The sequence below is a fragment of the Saccoglossus kowalevskii genome, chromosome 9 (assembly GCF_978046115.1).
Source record: "Saccoglossus kowalevskii chromosome 9, keSacKowa6.1, whole genome shotgun sequence".
NCBI classification, from domain to species: Eukaryota; Metazoa; Hemichordata; class Enteropneusta; family Harrimaniidae; genus Saccoglossus; species Saccoglossus kowalevskii.
Window position 1 is genome coordinate 7,772,016 of NC_140649.1, and position 20,688 is coordinate 7,792,703.

Sequence of the window (20,688 nt, forward strand, 5' to 3'; positions counted from 1 at the left end):
GTAATTCTTATTAAAGTGACCTATTTTTTTTATATATTTTGATAAATTGTTGAAACAAACTAAGCAGCCGTATTAACGTTACATTTTGACCCACGGGTTCAAAGCCTCGTTTTCACACAGAACAGTGGCGGCCGCCAAATTTGTTTACATTTCATACAATTTCCGGGAACCATTTCACAAAAAGAGGTAACGCTCTTATTTAATATCTTTAGTGTTGCTAACAATATCAGAAGTGAGCTTTCAATAGTTCACTGAAACGTAAAATGTAGTCTGCGATTTCCGAAGCTAATGTGATTTGATCAGGCAACATGACATCTTTGGTGACAACTACTTAATTGTCTGTGATCGTGGAGGTGTCATCGTTTTCATTGGCACCTTACTTATCGTTGCACTGTGACAATATGTGCGATGGTGTCTAACATTGATTGTATTTAATATTAGGTGCCATCGATCCCCAATGTGACTAAACTAGTGCCCAGTCAAATACATTCAAACGCAAAGCTGAATGTATGTGAATAAAATCCGGTGGTACAGGATTCGGTATATTTTGCCTCATACCTGTACTCTGTGGAGCCTATATGTTTTCACACACGAGCATTTGACCAAAGAGTAATCTTTTCATAAGACAAATTAAAATATATTCAATTCCATTCAAATTTATATTGCATGATAACAACACACAATAGCAAGTACTACCGGTAGTACTAAACAAAAATATCAGTAGTTGAAAAATACACGACATATTTTGAGTACAAAAATAAATACGTAAACAGAATTAAATCAGGTAAAATGAAAAAAAAAAAAAAATGTTTCATGCTGTATTAATTGGCTCTACTAAATGTGTAAGATATTGTTGGATAGGATACTTTATAATTTGGAACGTACACATTATAAAGTCCAATAGGTATCTGGTGATTTTCAGTTCCATTGCAGATGTGAAAAAACATGAATTGCCTATCTAGGCTGCCCCTTCCCCCCAACAAACCATTGTTTAAACGCAATATTATTAAATTAAAGAGACACATATGTACCTGTCTATGTTACACAAACAAACTTGGTAGCTCACTTTCACGGTTTTGTATCACCCTATTTCAAGGGCCGGGGGCGATACATAAGAATTCTTTTAAAAGATGGAACTTGCAACTTGATATGTTGAAAATGAATTTCATCTTCAAATGAAATGTTATCAATATAAAACCCATCACAAGAAACAGTTCTCATTAGCTGAAGCTGTGATCCAACATTTTGACAGCAAGCCAATGGATGAACAGTTCATTTTATCACATATTTACCCGGTACATTAAAAAAATCTTCCTCGCTTGTCATCAAGCCCTGAACTAAGCTGATTCGTTGATTTTTTTCAGTTTGGGTGCTACTATTTTTTTCTTTATTTCTTTTATTTCTTTTTGTTATTATTACTATTTCGTTTACAAGTCTAAATAAAAAAAATATATTATACCGTAATTGTAGAGTGGCATGTTTGCATGATCATGCTGACTGCACACAGTCTTGTACATGTTGGGCTGGATTATAAGCCATAATCATGACAAGCACAAAACAAACGCATTTTGTGTTTGTTCTTCTCTTATTAGTTATTACTATGAGTGGAGGACGGCAGTTTGTCAGGACTCTAGAACAATTAGGCTACAAAGGTAAACATGAACTTCACGAGGAAGCATTTGATTGGCTCTTTGAAGAGAAGGAGATTGTCAACTTCTTGGATTGGTTTTCAGAAAATGTCAACAAAGACAACTTGCTAGACAAGAAGAAAGTGGACAAGTGAGTACTCAATTTTTGCGCAATTTAATTAAATCATTATTTCAGATCTTACAAGTGTTAAAATTTTTTTCAAATACCCCTGTCTTGTATTTACTGTACTTGTTGCATGTTCAATATAAATCATATTATTATACATCTGTCATTCTAATGCCATAAGTTACAGCGTGCCATAATATTGCGATATTTTACGGGTATTTTCATCCTACCATATTAGGAAATGTGAATTCCAAATACACACGTAAGCGTCCTCTAATAATAAAAACAAACATGGCTGCCACCAGGGTTTGATCGGACCCCATACAAAGAAGTTCTCTGATTCTGTTCTAAACATTATGTATTTCAGCATTTCCATTATGTATCATTGGGAGGAAAAGATGTATAATAATAAGGTTATTTACGAGAATACCTCAAAGTATGCACTTAGACAGTATGCTGGGCATCGACCTCCGCTGCACGACGGTCGATACTCCTGCTGTACTGTCTTCATGCATACTTTTTGATGGGAAGAAATTTTGAAAGCATGTACTGGACTGATGTTCAAAAGCGTTGTTGACTAGCAAATTTTCTCCAATTGGTGTGAGAATGCTACGTGTGTTGATAGTAACGATCTCTAAATGTATGTGTACCCAGAAATAGGGACAAAGAATTATGTAATTTCTAAACCAGGGATTGAGGTGCATTCCAGTGCCTTACATTGAAGGTTGCGTTTTCTTGTTTTCACTATTCATTTTTCATTGATAGATACGAATCAATGAAAGCGAGTGGTAAGCTGGCAATACTAGATGGACAGCAGTTACAGGATGCAATACAGGATGACGTTATCGCTGATGATGATCTTTCCGATGACCAATTAAGGTATTCACAGTGTTTTTAATTTTGCTGCTATTGCTGAGAAGTGAAATCTGCTAAATTTAATTTATGCAGGGTTCTCCACGGTTTGAAAATTAAACAGGGCACGCCAATGTGAAGTGGGCGTGGCACATTTGTAACGTGCATCATTGGCATGGATATTGAAAAATGGAAATCAAATAATCTATTAATCTACATTATTACATTTGCATAATATATATATATATATATTTATTATTACAAAATGAATGAGAATTTTGAAGAGCTACTATTAAGTAAATGTCAGCACGTACAATCAGCTGATTTTAGCTGCACGATTCATCACGCGGCGACATCAGTACCAGTAATGATCGCGTCCAGAAAAAGACGTAATAAGTTTGTTAATTTATTTTACCAAATAGATACATACATGCTTTATTTAATTTTTAGCAAAAATTGTGATTTATATTTATTTGAACGAAGCAAAATAAAATTTATGATGTCGCACAAACATTCGTGAATCAGTGCCAAAAAACAAGATGATCAAACGAAATAAAATCTACACAATGGAAGATTTTTGATCTGCAGTTGACAGTTACTGTCAAAAACAATAGAATTATGTATAAAACAAAATACATACATAAAAGAATAATTTTCATTCAAATATGAAAGTTTGTTGATGTCTGCTTTTGTTGAAAACAGCAGTGACCTGGAAACAGTTCATTTTACTGTGTGCACCCTGATACTATGCAACGATGCTTTTGATTGTCCAAAGCCACGCATTGACGCGAAAAACAACTAATCAGAATATTTGTTCCAATAAGAACACAAGTAAATTTAATTCCTCCACTTATGGTGCGAGTTGAAAGCATGGCCGTTTCACTGGGGTTTTTAAATCATGATTTAAAGGAAATTCAACTTTAAATAGTGACATTCCTCAAAATATAAACATTTACATGTTTAAGCAAGCATTCGTGTGGACTTCCTTGTGATCAGCAATGTCTGTGATGGTACGTCGGTGGATTGGGCTTCTTTTTTGTTTTACAAAAATAAATATAATTAATTGTCTATTTGGCCTTTTTAGCATGATCGCGAAAACTAGACTGACCGCAAAGTACGTCGACTGCGCAGGTGGTTTACCGATCATGCAAGGGGTTGCATTTGTTCCGCTCGACGGCAATGTTGTTGCCGATACAATTCACGGTGTGAACTTGGTTTTAACAATAAACCTTATGTTTTAACGAATGGTTTTACCGATAATGGTTTTACGATTTTATATATTTGACGTCACCCCGGCAGTAAAAATATGGGTACGGTAATACACTTTTCTAGGCCACATGTTCATTTTTAATCGTGTTGAAAAACATGCAACCTGCTACGATAACAAGTCGGAATGTTCGCAGTTACACCTTAAAACAATGAACCAGTTGCTCTGAGCATGATGATTTATCTTCGGAAGACAATGAGTGATGGCCTGTTTTGTAAACAATTCTTTGTCTGGAACAAGGGCGCACAGGAAATATAACAAGGTGTTGACAATTTAAATAGGGCACCAATTTCAGATAACAGGGCGCGACGCCCTGTTAAAACCCCTCGTGGAGAACCCTGTTATGTTTAGATGTAAAATTATAATTTGTAGCATTGGGCTCATAATCAGTAGCAGTTCAGTTTTTATTTTCTCTGTTCCATCACATAAATTAACATTGTCAGGAATCAGGATGGTTTCTGTTTAATTTCTTTTTTCTGATTTCAACATGCTTTCAGTGATTCAAACAGAGTGACTACATTTAGCATGTTACTACAGACATATCTATGCATGATAAAATAACGTGTTTATTTCAGGGGATGGAATACTGATGTATTAAATAGAGAAAATACTGTAAAACTAATGATACTTTTTATGTGTGTCTTTGAAGAGATGAAATTCTCTGTCTGGAAAGAAGCTGTAAACACATGGCCAGTAAGAAAGAAAGACTTATCCAACGCCGGAATAAGTTGAGGTATTAACCATATTCCAAATTAAAATATTCAAATGATATGTGTATAGAGTTGGTTAATTTCCAGATAATTTATTCTGTACCCTCTGATCCGTGTCTTGATTGGCATAGTTGTGAATACATTGAATTTGCATGTTATCTTTATGGTAAAACTGTGTAAGTCAGCCAAATTGGGCTAAACGACAGGAAAATTGCAATCGTATAGAAATTATTATGTCGGTTTATTACTTTGCAGTAAAGTTGACAAACTTACCCAGTACCAAACTGCCTAAAGAGAGAACGCAGTTTTGTATTTATTTGCATGGACAATTGTTTATATGATACATGTACAATGTATTAATTACTGGCATTAACAGTCTGCTTTAGCTGCCACGAATAGCCAGATGAATCCGAAAAAAACACAGCGTCAACAGACAATGTGTTAACTACCGATCTGTTAGATTTGGAAAAGCTGTTACTGTGGAAACTATACAGATATGTGACGCTGTTGTATATTTTGTGTCATCTTCAGCGTACACCAAACTAGATTGAGTCATAAACTTACCAAAATGACTCAAATTGAATCAAAGTATGAGAGAGAGTTATCTCAAAATGTAGAACAAGTACGTTGTGACAACCTACAGGTATAGTATACTTTTTATATACTCATCTCACTAGTCATAGTTTACTAATTCCCTCTTCTACTCGCCTTAGTGGATTTTTGTTGCCATCAACTACACAAAACCCTGCACAAAACACTTTAGGCCAGGAAAAACAAATTCTCTGTTTCTCGTTTCATGGAAATTTCAAAATGAGGCTGCGAGGCAATTTTTTTTTTTGATTACTGAGCTAAAATGGGGGAAATTTGAGACAAGTGTGAGTACAAGCACATTTTGGAATGCTTTAGAAGGAAAAAAAAACGTCCGAGTTCAAAATGATGCGAGCGGAAACGAGAAACAGAAATATTTTTTTTCTTAGCTTATACAATGTTTGTTAGAATGTATCTGCAGTAGCTTAAACTGTATCTGCACTTATTTGTATATTTAAAAGTTCTCTGATATCATCACATTCTAGATTATTGATTTACATGATCAAAATAGAATCCTTTCATCGAAAGCAAAAATCTGCACAGTGAGAAATTTTTTTTTAAAATTATTACTACAGTTACAACTGGGAAAAACATTATTGCAAGTAATCACTCGGTCGATAAAATCACTGTGCTGTCTTTCATTTTGTGCATATTTTGCGGTATTTTCATTATAGCCTTATAATACACAGATATGTACAAGTTCATGTACCTTATTAACTTTATCATATACTTTGTATTGCCCAGCCTCATAATGCTATGGGAAGTGAGCCCTCACATCAAGGCAATAAATTCCCCGGTTTTCATCAATCAAAACAAAATGTGTCATTCTAAATTACGTTATGTGTTTGAGGTCATGCCGTGAAAACATTGTAATTCCATCTATAAGGTATATAAAAAAAAATGTATGGACTAGATACGGCTTTTGCGGCTTGAGGTTGTGCGACGTAATGCATCTCTAATGGAATTGCACATAAACCAAATAAACTTATGACTTATCTTGACCATAGACACACTTCTGTCATTAACATAAACCCATGCACTACTATTTGAGCAAATATGTATCAGCTTGGATCAGTAAAATATTTGGACCATATACATATTGATATAAACGCTACTAATAAAGCGAATATGAACATACTTCTTTCTTCTTATCACCAGATGAATACATGTTTAAGTAAATTATCCACCAACATTCATGACCTATGTCAGTTGTACACTCAAACGAATATGAAAGCAGATTCCACAACAAGTGATGCCAATTTCTTATCACAAATATCTCTGAATGATTATTACAAAGAGGAAGATAAATTTACTCAAGAATTAACTCAGTACACCAAAAGACAATTCTTCAAGGTAAGTGTTTGTTAGTATTGTATAAAATGCAAGGTAATTCAGGAATTGCTTCTACAACAGAGTGTTCTATAACCTCTGCTGATACAAAGCTATGTAATAATAACAGAACCCCACACCCTCCCTGTGGCTTTCGCTGCGTATGGAAGTTATTATCACGAGTGATGCGGTGTATCCTGCGGCCGTACTTTCATGAACGAAGTGAGTGAAAGTACAGCAGAATACACTGCATCTCGAGTGAAAATAACTTCCATACACAACGAAAGCCACAGGGAGGGTGTGGGGTTCTGTTATTATTACATATGTTCCATATTTTATTATTTCATATTAAAGAAAGAACGTGCAACAAATCGATATGGAATTTAGGTCCTAGCAACGCGTGTCAGTGTAGAACGCGTGTCACTGTCTGTGTGGAGATAAAATAATCATATGTCTAATCTGAATCAATGTTCGAATAAATTACACGTGGACGTTTAGTTGGGGCCACGAGAGATCCAGAACTTGAACTGGACGACTATGATACACAGTTTATGTTGAAGTTAAAAGTTCCTCCACAGAATTGTGCATTGGCAAACATGCCGTGCAACTACGGTACTCCACTTACGGTATGACTTTCGTCGACAGCAGTCGTCCCTGAGCTACAACTTCATTTGTGATGTTGCTTGCTGATCGTGGATTGAATGAGTCCTGGTTACCGGTTAAAATGTTGCTCATTTGGCATTAATAATCTTTATTTGGAACTCAGTAACGCTGCAACGTCGCCAGCAGAAACCTCCTGTTATCTCGATGTTGACGTTGCGGCTCTATAGTAATCGCTGTTTTTACTGCGGGTGGGTCTTTCGAGAGCCCTTCAAGATTTATATAACTCCAGGTGATCAACATACATTAAGTTCTCCCAATCGTAGTATTCCATGTGAAGTACACCAGACATGCCAAAAAAGTTGCTGAACGATTTGAACCAGATAAAAACAGCAGACGAAAAAGGTGTACAAAATGAAAATAGTTCTGTTGCCAATGGAAATACCATGTTCATTTGCATATAGACCGTGAAAATATCGAAAACATTTATTGCATGGATGATATGCAAATTAGTTTGAGTCAAAATAAGTGACTGCCTAAAAGTACCATTACTGTTGTTCAAATTTTATTTCACTCGGCAAGTATATTCATGTACCCCAAGGGGAAAATATCGTACTTCTAAATATTGTTTATTTAGAAAAACAGTACTCCTGAAGGAACTACTTTGTTTGCTCTCAGACCTCATTTGCATATGGGTTGTGGAAATACCGATTTTGATTTCAGGGACGATTCAAAATAAACTGCAGTACATATGTAATAATGTCCATTATCATATACCTTGTATTGCCCGACCTTGTATGTTGTGAGAAGTATGCCCTTACGTCAGGGCAATATTTTCCTGTATCACGCCTGCCTGGCTCAGCATGCCCGGCTTTCATCATTCAAAAAAAACCGCGTCATTCTAAATTACATCGTGTGTTTAAGGTAACGCCATGGTAAAATGTAATTACACCTATAATGTATATGATAAAAACTTTATGGACTGGATACGGCTTTTGCTGTCCGAGGCCGTACGGCTTACGTGCCCTCGCAAGCTTAGGCTCTTCTGCTGCACAAACTTGAGCCGTATCCATTCCATAGAGAATAATGTAAGATACACACGTAATTGTAATCTGATCTTTTATTACTATTCAGGATGTTAGTCAGATTGCCAGTAGTGATGATCTACACAGGTATACATTATTAGACATTCAGAGTCCGACTGATTTAATTGTATGCAGTGAAAGTGAAGAGGTGTTTAAAAAAGAATGTAAAGAATTATTAAGAATTCAATCTGAGTAAGTACATCATACTTGTATACCATTTTGTTGACACAATTATAATTGTGACATTGTGTCTCCCAGGACACTTCCAAGGTAAAGTCTTTACTTGTTGAACTAAATTGGTCTAAACAAGAAATGTCAAACTTTATTTACAAATTTTGCGTCTATTCCATTTTATTCCAGTGCTGTCCACTGTCCAGTAAGCCTCAATGTTTGAAGATAAATAAAGAGTGAAAAATAGCTCTCCTAAAAATCACTAAGACAAGTTATGGAAGTGATTTTAATGTTTTGAGAACAATTAATTTGCATGTGTAAAACTGGAAAAAAGAAATGAAAGTTCTTCTGTGTGTGTGTGTCTGTTTCTCTGATATCTCAAGAACCAATTATCTATCAGATTTTACTGTAACTTGCATATTAATTAGTCAATTTTAAGCCTTTTCACTTTTTGTTCATGAACTATTCATGCACTGACCTGATTTGTTTGTGGTTGAAATCTGTGCATATCAATTACCAAATTTGCATATTAATTAGCTAGTTTTAAGCACTTTCACAGGTTTCTCAAGTACCATTCAAAAGCTTTAATGAAACATGTTTCATAGATATGGTCAAAATAAGACATACGCTTATTCAATTATTTTGCATGCAATAAACACAGTTTTTGCTTTATGTGTAATGAAGACGTGCTTCTAATATGGTAAATACAGTATTTCTTTTTTGTATTTCATGTTTTTAATATCTGCAGCACACAGAAGTTCTTTCTAAGCTTTCTATTCTATTCTATTCTATTCACATATTATATTCTAGTTTAGACTTGTCACATATTTTTGGCAAACAAATGTTACAACATATTTTCCCTATTATTGAGTAAATCTTTATTTATACGCAGGTACCCAGCTGAAATGTACAGAAATATCTCTGGTCAGGTTCAGTTGCTAAGCAATGAAGTTGCTGTTAAATGTGCAAGACAAAAACTACACTCATTACAACAGAGCCCATATACTGTTAATGAGAGCGAACTCAGGTAAACTCCATGCATTTCTCTTTTAGAGTGGATCTCATTTTTTCTCTCCCTCTTTTCTGTTTGTCGGTCAATTTCTCTTTTGCCAAAAAAAAAATATTTTTTTTGTCATGTGATGTTCTTTGATTTTTACTAAATTTAATTTAGTTATCTCAGCTGAAATAGAAATTGTGACTTGAAAAACTATGTCATTGCTCACGAAGTCTATTAAAACATAATCACAATTTTTTTTTACTTTTACCATATGGCTCTATATTATGCTGTTGCTCACTAAATTCAAATAAAAAACTGATCACCAAACTACTTTTTATTTTTTTTATTTATTTTTTATTTTTATTTTTATTTTTTTGAGCTATTATCATTTCTTTGTGTTATAAAAATAGTTTTTTCATATCTCAAAAATGTATTTATTAGATGGGTATTTATGCTTGTCCTGAATTATTGTGAAATTCTGATGCATATTGTTTGTGTTTTTAAAAAAAAGTCCTTCAGATAAGAACTCTATATAATGAATATTCCCTGCTATAGTACATACATAATTGCAGCAATATGGGATGGTGCAGGCGCAGTAGTCTTTATGTATATGTATATGCCTTATATTTTCTTTGCAGACAACAACTACATAGCGCCAAGTCTAAGCTACAGAATGTCAAACGAACATCGGTTATTTTATATGAGTCGCAATTACCAAAGATGGTGAAAGCTGTTGGTGAAGTTCAAAAGGTTAAAATGCTGACTGGTGATTACGATTTGAAGATAGCAAGACAAGATTATTTTACTTCTAAACAAGAGCAGGTTGGTAACCGTAAGAGAACACAAGAGAATACGCTGTGCTTATTTCTTGTTGTTGTTTGTTCAAGAGAATGAGTTCTATGCTTGGACACTGTTGTCAACAACCCAAACAAAATTTTCTAGTCATTCATCCATCCTACATTTATGTATGTGCCTCTGATTTCATTAACCATATGTGCACTTGATCAAACTTGAGTGCCCTGTAGTGGTTGGTTAAGAAGTGGTTAAGGGGGCCATACATCTGTTGTCTTTTTGTCAAGGTAGTTTTGCAAAGGATTATGGGTGATGGCAGGTACTGTGTTGTTGATTTCAAGACCTAAAAGAGATGATACTCCTCGTCAATAAATGTGAGGGTTCAAGTCTCGCCACTGGCAGCAGGGTTTCTCATCAGAGTAGGAAACTTCAACGATTTTCTCGTCTAATAATGTTCCTCTCACTGTAGTTATCACACAAAATAACGACTCAAAAAGTGCCATTAAGAATCCAATCTCATTGTCAAGTAAATAAAAACATTTTCAAAATCCAAAGCTTAAGGTTGCAAAATCTAAATGCTAACTAAGAGAACTAACTGTTGCAGTGATCTTTCCCAATTAGGTTATACGACAGATGAATGTGCAAAGAGCAAGAACAGAATTTTTGACGATGGCGTTCGAAGTGGAGAAGAGAAAGCACCGACAAACACACCAACTATTGACTGGCATTTCAGGATTTCTGGAGAAATGGAATAAATCATTGCAATCCAGAATGGTATCCTTGATATAATTGGTCCATATAATCTGTATAAATATAATTGCCATATTTTTGTTTTAAATTACATCATACATGCACACTATATTTGTGTTGATATCTTGCAGTCATTCACCGTAAACACAAAAGCAGCGTTACAATAAAAGAAACAAAATTAAAATTTATATGTAGATCTGTAGCTATTGCTACTTTAATTAACTTGTACTCCCATGATGCATCTTACTTATGTCAATACCAGAGGAGTTAGCTTGCTGTTTAAGAAATACAAGCGGAATGTTTTACTTTAAGTGGGAGGGTTGTCACCTGTGCATGCAATTGAGTCCCACTTGACGATAACAACTCACGCTAAAAACACAGAGGCTCATGGGTAGACATTTGTTTGTAAACAATGACACGCTATGGATGTGCTGGTGATGACTCCCTCGCTTTAAAGTGCCCGTAGCTATGTGTTCGATGTGGGTTGCATGCAACATACCCAGTATGTGTAAATTACGTTGTTCACACATAATTGGAATACGCACTGTGTGGTAACTGACATCTGTTTTGCATTTATTTAAATATTCTGAAAAAGGATATCAACACAGTAAAGATTATTCTTATTATCATAGTAAGATGTACCATAGTGGGAGAGGGGGAGGTAGTACTAGCATAATGATGGTGTTTGGTTTTTATTATTGAGGTGCATGTAATGACAGCTTTAAATCTAAATTTTTAAGGTGCAACCAGTTTCCAACGAGAAAGCATCATTAGAGTATTAAAGCTGTCAATTACGGGATTGCACCATGGAATCATGGGACAGAAGCCACTTTACTTTTGTTTGCACTATTAATATGTCTGGAGTTTTCCAATGTAAATTAAATCCTGTAAGGCACTTTGCTGTCAGGTCAGGCTTATCTTGAGTTGCCCTTTATTATTCTAAGTATAATATGTGTTGTTCGTTTCCTTACAATTATTTTGCCAGACAATGTTGTCAGAGCCGTGTTTGTTACCTGCCAAGACAGCGAGACAAATCATAGATTCCAGAGATAAATTTATTATTAGATTACATAATATATTAGGTACGTACTGAAAGGGTGGGTGATATTGTCCTCAGTGGAGATCTGAAGCTTTTAGTACTCGTCTATTATAGCATTTTTCACTATGCATTGATGGTACAGGGTCTAAGTATCAATTTTGTTTTTTACCTAAATGTGCTAAATTAAAAATATGCAAATATACCAAATTTGGTAAATTAGAAATGATGAGACCTTGATGCATTTTTCCTCCAAGTGAGATTCAAAATAGCTGGTGGTGATTTTGTTTTGACGAATACTGTTCTAGGGCAAAATTTCTGACAACGATAGTTGAGTGTCAGTCATAATATATAAACATAGTACATTCTAACGTCGCACCATTTTCAATTAACACATTTAAATATTAAAGTCATTGGTTTTTTTTCAATATTTGCTCCATCACCAACATGGAACACATCTAGATTATTTATGTCTCATGTAAACACTTTTTTTGTTTATCTAACAACGACAACAGCTTAGCATGTGATGGAAATAGAACGCCATCACCGTACCGAAACCGCCATGCCGACACAAAACTTGTAACACGTGGTATGATAACATATTCACCCATCCGAATACTGTTTCCTTTTTATATTTTAGTAGACACTCCAGACTCCTCATTCAGGGAGCATAAACCAATGTTCCAGAAATATGAAACGCTTGTTGATGGAGCCGAGAAAATCGTTAGTCAGCTATCAACATTGGCGCTTAACACGTATAGTAATGATGATGTGCTGACCTTGTTGTAAGTTTCAGTATATTTCACATTGCAATATTTGGGGATGATTTAGTTTTGTTTAACGCTAAAATAGTTGTGAACAATATATTTTCATGACAATTTTTGTTTTTCTTTCTGTGGTACCAGTTATTTTTGTGGTGAATGTTACTTGCATGTACTGGATTTCTGGAAGTAAAATCCCAAAACAGCTCAAAAATAGAATCCTCCCTGTGGGATAATTTTTCGTGTGTACATGTAAATTTCCGTATGCAGCATGTCATTTATTTTTTCTTATTTTATTTTTTTTCTTTGGATGGAAAAATATTCGAAAAAATGTATTTTTGTTGATTTATGATTTCATATCAGTGTTCTCCATGAGGGGTTTAAGAGGGGCGCAGCGCCCCTCTTTAATTTATTTGCGCCCCTATTCAATTTGTAGCGCCCCTCTATTTATCTTCAGCGCCCTCCTTAGTTTTCGGTGGACAGCTGTTTTACCAGTCCCCGAAGATGTCCCGACGACGTTATTGAGAGACCTCTTATTAATTGACAGGCGATAAAACAAAGAACTAAGAGACAGATAGTGGCATAGGTGACAACTAGGACAATGGATTGGGTGTCTGGGGAAACACTGGCTGAATAAATAAACAAAAAACAATGGCTAGAGGCGTGAAGTGATTGTCACAAGCATTGCGTTTAATAATCACGCAATGGGAGAGTCAAAACAAGCTCTTCATCTTTCCTGAATTAGCTGAGATACTTAAGAACAGAAGAACCAACAACAATTTATTGGTCAAATTGCTTGTTACTTGCCTTTTGTTGGCGAAAAGTAAAAAAAATCATCAAAAGAATCGCCAAAACGTACGGTAAACACTGAAACAACATGGATGACACGGTATCTGATTTGACCTTTGTCCTCAGTTCTCATAAGGCAATCAATATAATGATCAATTTATTTACAGTCAATGGATTCGATTTTTTCTTATAAATGGTGATTTTGTTATGTGAAAATATTTTTCTTATTATTACTTGAGTTTTTCAACTATTACAATATGTCAGTGCATTTATAAAACTTATGAAAATGAAAACACTTGAAAGAAATTTAAAAGTAATGAATGAAAGGCTAGAATTTCACAACTTGTTCCATTACAGAGAATAAAATGGATATTCTTCATCTGTCAAAGTTGATATTTTTTTTTTACATCAAGTGGTTTAACTTATTCATCAAAATAATTCAAGAACATTAATATAGTACTTGTACACAGTATTTGAGGTTAATGTAAATACATGTATAAAAGTGATATGAATTTTCTTTGAAATGTTTGATTGGTATGCTAATTATATGCAAATAAGACATGCTAATTATATGCAAATTAGCGCCCCTCTTTAAATTTTATTTGTGGAGAACACTGCATATAAAATTAACTTCATGTGATAACAATTAATTACACTCATTGAAATTATGAAGAGAGTTACTATTTGATTAACTGGCACTGCAACTTTTATTGGATCTCTTTCTGAGCTATGCTTACGATTCGTGAACACATTTTGTGTCTCCCTGTTTGTACTATATATTACCAGTAAAAATAGAATGCTTAAACGTGGGTGTATGAAGAAGGAAAGATGATGTCTGATTTCAGTATGCAAAACACACTCTATGAGGATGCATCTATTGGGTAGCCTAACGTGTTCGGAAATATTTATTATGCATTTACTGTTCAACATCAATATGAGATGTGTTACCACGTCCAGCAACGTTTGATACATTTCCCTTTATGCACTGGTGTGATCCCAAGGCTTGCCGAGCCACAGTTTAATTCTACAATTTTACTTACTATCTCAACAGTGAGAAAGGTTTACACAAATGCGAAGAAGTGCTGTATTGTGGTTCCTCCACCAAGGGAGGCTCCCCACAGTTGAGTCCACCAGACATTGGTAAATACATTAGTAATCTCAACCAAATGTTGGATCTACTGGAGGAAACACTTCTGGATATCATGGCATCTGTAAACTCCAAGAAAAAAGTGAGTACTGAATATATTTGTGTCATTTACAGCGGAATTCAATTCAAATATGGAAATTACTGTAAAAGATTAATTATTCACTGAGTTTTAATTTTGCCTTTTTCACTGACTGGAAAATGCGCTAAATTTAAAACCCAGTGAATATGTAAAATTTAGCATAGAACACATTATCTAAATGATAAAACCGTGAATTTAAAACCCACTCAATATGCCTGAAAAGGTAAATCAGCGAAAATTTAAACCCAGTGAATATTAGTCATTTTACAGTAGTTGCCAATTGGGACAACCATGAAAAAATATTCTGAAAAATAATTACAATACAGTACAATGTAGCGTGATTTTTGTTGAAAAAAATTGTTTTAATTCTTTTTGGTACTTTGGGTGGTGGACCTTCATTTGATTTGTTCATTTTGTGGCAATATCTCTATTTTACAAATGTTTGTGGTAAAAAGTGTATAAAATTTACATTGCAATTGTAACAGTAATGCGTTTAATCATAATGGCCAGTGAGCGACTTTCCAGTGACACCACTGTTTATATCTCCGGACACAGTATTACATCTAATAAGTAAACTACAAATTGACAAGTAATCTATATATATATATATGTACAAGTACATGTACAATATACAATGTATACCGTATAATAAAGGACATCGCAACCTGCCTGAAGAGGGCAGTATTCGGGCACGATGAATATGTAATGGCTTTTAAATCATTACAGTCCAGATACAGATGCATATTGTAAAACCTGTGTATTCAATCAAATGTGTATATTTTCTGTTTCACAGACTTTACAGACCAGTCCATTTCTGGTTTCTGAGCGTGGTCTCTTCGTTCATTTCTTCACTGATGCTGCCAAGTTGAGAAAAATATTTTCTGATCTTTATGCCAGATTAGAAGCTAAACGTGTCTCGTAATATCATTTGACAGAGATGTGTCTATGGTCAAAACGAGTCTTATATGTAATGATAATATCTGTATACCAGTATATTGCCTTTCCAGTTCTGACATGTACATGTATATATATATTTCTATTTACTCACTCTTGTATTTACATTTCGATATTATAAGGTCATTGATTTACGAACGTTAGGACTCCTGACTCGAGTAGTCAGGCATTTCTGTCAAGTTCATTTCCACCATGCCTGCTGTGTTTAATACTTTGTATCTGCTGTTGACTTGGCATCGAAATAAATCTTACCTTGTTCACATTTACAGTGATTATTTGTGTGTTTTCTCTCACCTACATCCATCCAAAAGTTTACGACGTGGCAAAATCGCGATACTTTCGTGTTTTTTTCACATTCAATTTCTTAAACAATTTATAAGCATTCAGTACGATCATCATCAGCACATCCATCTTAAGTTCATCTACGTAACAGATTTCATTGAAATGGGATGATTATGCAATTTAGTTGGTTATCATGGGTATATTTAAACTCAAAACTAATTTGGCAGTCACATTGTTATAGAGCATTTATGTACCAAAATTCATTGAAATTAGATGATTGGTACTTGATATGAAAATGACGAAAATTTACTAATTATTATGCAAATTATGTAATTATGCACAGATTTGTATCACCAAGTCTGTCCATTGTCCTAGAGCATTTATGTACAAAGTTTCATTGATATCTAACCAGCAGTTCTTGAGATATCCGTGGAATGGTCATACATACTTGCACACACAGCAAAGACCATTGAGTGCTTTGCACAAAGGAGTCAACGAGAAAAGTCGCATTACACTATATCAGCACTGTTTTGTCAAAGTCTCAAGTGGCACATCAAAATGCCATAGCAGGAACGTGAATACCATGTTATGGTGACAGATTTTAATATACACTATTTAGGGGACATGCTGCACTAGAGCATGTCAAAATGACAACTCATTTCATATTAAAGTTATACTTTTATCTTGTGATGTTTACTACATATTTAAGTTTGCGAGTAATTCAGGTTCAGATAAGAAATTCAACTGGTAAATTTATTAGTATTTTGATTGAAAATAGAACTCAATTTATGTTGACTTACACTTAATAAAAGGTAAAGTTTCACAGATAGATGCATGTACATATAGAAAGTTTCAAGAAAATTGGTCAGAGGGTTTTCAAGCTACATGTTGGTGGGTTTGCGCAAGTGGAGAACCACGACTTGTGATGTACATGTGGAAAGCCTGGTGTATGCAAGCTGGTTGTTAGCACTGGTATCGTTAAGAGCACGTCTCACATTAATTCTCTAGACCCTGCCGGGTACTTTTCAACATATGGACTAACTGGCACATGTACGTGGGCTGTTTGTATAAGTGTACGACTATGACTTGTGGTACCCTTCAAGGAAATCAGCCTGTAATTTAGGACTCAATGTGGCGTGAGAGACGGATGTAAGCTGGGTGTTTGTCCTTGAAGTGCAAGCATATGACTGACAATTTCAAGGGGAATCTGTAAGCAAGCCTGTATGTTTTTAATATAGAAATAATGCTCATCACCACTATGTTTCCCTTGTCTGCAACATGTGCCAGATGGGGAGAGGGGGGTAATAATTCTCAAAGCAGTTGATATTGTAGTTTATATTATTACAGGGTTGACAAACAACTTTATTTAACAATTCCATCACAACATATCTTTGTACATATTTTTTCTTCAAAAAATTCTTTTCCAAATTTCCAATAAATAATAAATTAAATTCTTTTGAAAATACTTCAATATTATTATTATTTTGTGGCTGCAAGATTGTGAAGTATAACACCAGCTATGCCCACAGGAGAAATAAAATTGTTATAACTAACTAGCATTTAAGCGAGTCTTAATTCTATAAAAAGTTTAAAATTTTGTATGTACATTTCAGAACTAAGTACAGAGAGACAAGTCAAAGGAATCATAAATTTAAGGCCTAAGACCATGTATTTCCACTAAAATAAAAAAAAAATTACAGTACATTCAGAACCTGTTCACAAATGTATATAGGACATTGGTATTCAGACACAACCACAATGGAATAAATGGAACAAAAAAATAGCACAAAGATTTTGCTTTACAAGTACAGATTTTGACAATTCAGGGAATGGACTTCTAAAACTATTTCACATGTCTGAAATAAGGGAAACATTTCCCTATGACATGTATTTTATTGCTATCAATTTTGGTTTAAAACCACTCGCAGTGACTCAAGTTCACTTCCTGGTAGTGAGAATGGTACCTCATAACATTCTTGACAATTATATGAAATGAGAATTCAACCCTAAACTTGAATATATACAGAAATGATAAAGTAGTGAAGTAATTGAAAGCAGACTAAGTAGGTCGATGAAGCTGAATTTGCTTAACATATTAACATGCAAAACACTTACAAATGCATATGGTACATTACTGATTTAACTCCATAAGTCCAGCAAAGAAAACACGAATAATTTCACAGATCATGTCACATCTGTATCATGGATGTCCTGAAAAACTTTTTTACACAAATTTCACCCAATATATCAATTTACATCAAAACAATGCATGCATGTTTAATTAATTTGGCATAAAAATTAAGTTTTAGTTAATGGATATTGCACAAGGAATGCCAATATTTATCTAAACGTTTCCCCAACTGTATTCACATTATATACTATTTTTGTACTTTCTGCCTGTAATGAAAACAAAATCACCCACTGAAGTTAACTCTAGAGGGCAGTTTTAGTGCAATGCAAAATAACATTGGTTATGAAACTTTGACTTGCAGTTATTTTTAAAACTCCCGAAACAAATTTTAAATGCATCTTCAGTTTTAAAAAAAATCACATTACAATGCAAAAAATTCTTGTAACTTTCATTCCACTATAACATTTTATGTATTTAATTTAATTCACAGTAATAAGGGAAGAGTACTGCCATAGCTACATAATGGTTTGGCATACAGTGTGCACTACATAATATAATACAAACTGTATTAGAAGTACATATAAACCAATAATTGCATTTATTGTATGCACCTCTATAGTTTACATAAGTGCATGCATTATTACAATGGAGAAGATATGATAACTGGCTTACTGTTAATCTGGTACCTTACCAAAACCCTTATTACACGGTTTCCTTGCAAAAGATCAAAACTCAACTTTGCTTTTTTTAAGGCTGAGAAACAGACTAAGAAATGTGAAAAATCATTTAGTGAGTCTCAAAAAGGTTCCTGGATTTGGTTAATTGAAACAAATAATAACTTGTCCACCTCTAAGCATATAGATCAAATTATGACATTGAGTTTATTTTGACTTTACATTCAATAAGCAATATTTTCTTTTTAAAATAACTTTGCAAGTAAAACAGGTCTTAAATAAACAAAAGGTTTGTCTTAAAAAGTCTATGAACAGGTCAGAAATTTAATGACCCACCAGGATAGACTTTTTTGCCCAAATCTTCACTAAAACAATTGGACGAATTGCAGTGCTTGATTCCAGAGTCCCTGAATTTATGATAAATGAATGCCTCTATGTAATCTGTAATCAAACCCCAGCTCAATTCCAGTTCAAGCCAACACAGGAATTTATTCAACTACACAGTATAAAGCAATATCAATTCTAAAATACTACATCAGCCTCAGGATAATACTTTTTCCACAAATTTCAAATTTAAGACATCGTACAGCATGCCACTGGTATACATGATATCAAATATATCAAGACATGATTGTCATGCTAACAAAACAAACTGATTGAGGGCAGTATCTTCATTCCTGCCTCTAGCAATTACACATTGGAATAGATTTTGTAATTTGTTTATTTACATCAGACACCACTGATGAAATATGGGATGTTAACAGGTAATTTAAAAAATAAAATAAAAAAAACATGTGGAAAAATGTACAACTTCCCTTTTCAACAGAGAGTTACTTGCACCTTAATCAACACCTGATAAGTTGACCAATTAGTGACTAGCATTACAGCAAATATGCTAATTTACACCTGTAAAAGAACACCTAGGTCTCTATGAAAATGTAATATGGCATGAATTAAACAGAGGGCCTCCTCATTGTGTGACTTGTTATTAATAGAGCGCCTTCATGCCACTTTCTTCAAACTCTGTCCAAGCGTCATTGAGTTCCATGAATATAAGTTTTGCCAAATCCTCTTTGTCCGTACCAGCGTGTTTATCTGGATGTATGGCTAAGGCAGCTTTACGGTAAAACTTCTTAACCTAGGAGAAAAAATAAATGGTATCATGTTAGTAAAATTGTTCTTCAATGAAGGGAAACACGCTTTACCAATTGATCAAGGCATTTCTGAGAAATGCACAATCAGACAGAAGCAAATATGAAGGCTGAGTCTGCTGAAGGCTGATCAAAAAATGTTGAATCTTCTTAAAGTTAATTACTATGATTATAATTAATAACAAAACAGCAAGAACATTTTATAAAGTTCTGACTGTCTGACACTTGTCCTGAACAAGTGCATGCAAAGTGGTGACAAGTCCCATCCTTCTTTAAAGGGCGGTGGTTTTTGTGCCACGAATGTATGAGATATGGGTCTCAAATAAACAAAGATGGCGACTTTGACCCCCTACTACCTTCCATGCGTAGTCCAACAAGTACAAACTGAGATGTTATCAAGCTTTAACTAGGTAATCTCATTAGTAATTGGAAGGTATCAAAAAGATCACTGGTGGTAATTAGTGTATGTTATGTCCAGGTCAACCCGTATACCACTGATTTAAATAGAAGAGTGCATTGGATTGTGGGAAAATCAATGTTTATCAACACAAATTTCATACGTACACAACGTGACGACTACTTTAACGAGCTAAAACAGTGGCTCATGGCCACCATTACAACAATGCTCAACACATCCTGGTACTATAAACAGTTAGAAATAATTGCTACTGGTAATGCTTATTATTCTAGTAATTATTATAAAAATTGCACTACCCTTATAAAGTACCATGACGTGTGACCTTTGTAGGTCAGAGTACCAGGATGTGTGACTTTGAGGAGTTGTAACA

At 34.4% G+C, this 20,688-nt stretch overlaps 2 protein-coding genes across 2 annotated transcripts in view; one reads left to right on the forward strand and one right to left on the reverse strand.

The window, feature by feature from the left end:
* The first annotated feature begins 115 nt into the window (after nucleotides 1-115).
* On the forward strand, nucleotides 116-15,934 carry LOC100376161 (HAUS augmin-like complex subunit 3). The gene is made up of 14 exons (XM_002733789.4): nucleotides 116-186; nucleotides 1,593-1,779; nucleotides 2,521-2,634; nucleotides 4,524-4,607; nucleotides 5,116-5,227; nucleotides 6,331-6,525; nucleotides 8,236-8,378; nucleotides 9,250-9,384; nucleotides 9,993-10,176; nucleotides 10,768-10,920; nucleotides 11,882-11,978; nucleotides 12,573-12,717; nucleotides 14,534-14,711; nucleotides 15,502-15,934. The coding sequence occupies exons 2-14, from the start codon at nucleotides 1,601-1,603 to the stop codon at nucleotides 15,628-15,630; spliced, it is 1,848 nt and encodes a 615-aa protein (XP_002733835.1). The 5' UTR covers nucleotides 116-186; nucleotides 1,593-1,600; the 3' UTR covers nucleotides 15,631-15,934.
* A 1,336-nt stretch (nucleotides 15,935-17,270) lies between these two features.
* The window catches only part of LOC100376315 (cyclin-G-associated kinase-like), a 34,768-nt gene continuing 31,350 nt past the window's right edge, over nucleotides 17,271-20,688 (reverse strand). The window contains exon 23 of the mRNA XM_085503118.1: nucleotides 17,271-19,887. Coding sequence (XP_085359244.1) covers nucleotides 19,738-19,887 — 150 coding nt within the window. The 3' untranslated portion in view covers nucleotides 17,271-19,737. The remainder of the gene's footprint in view (nucleotides 19,888-20,688) is intronic.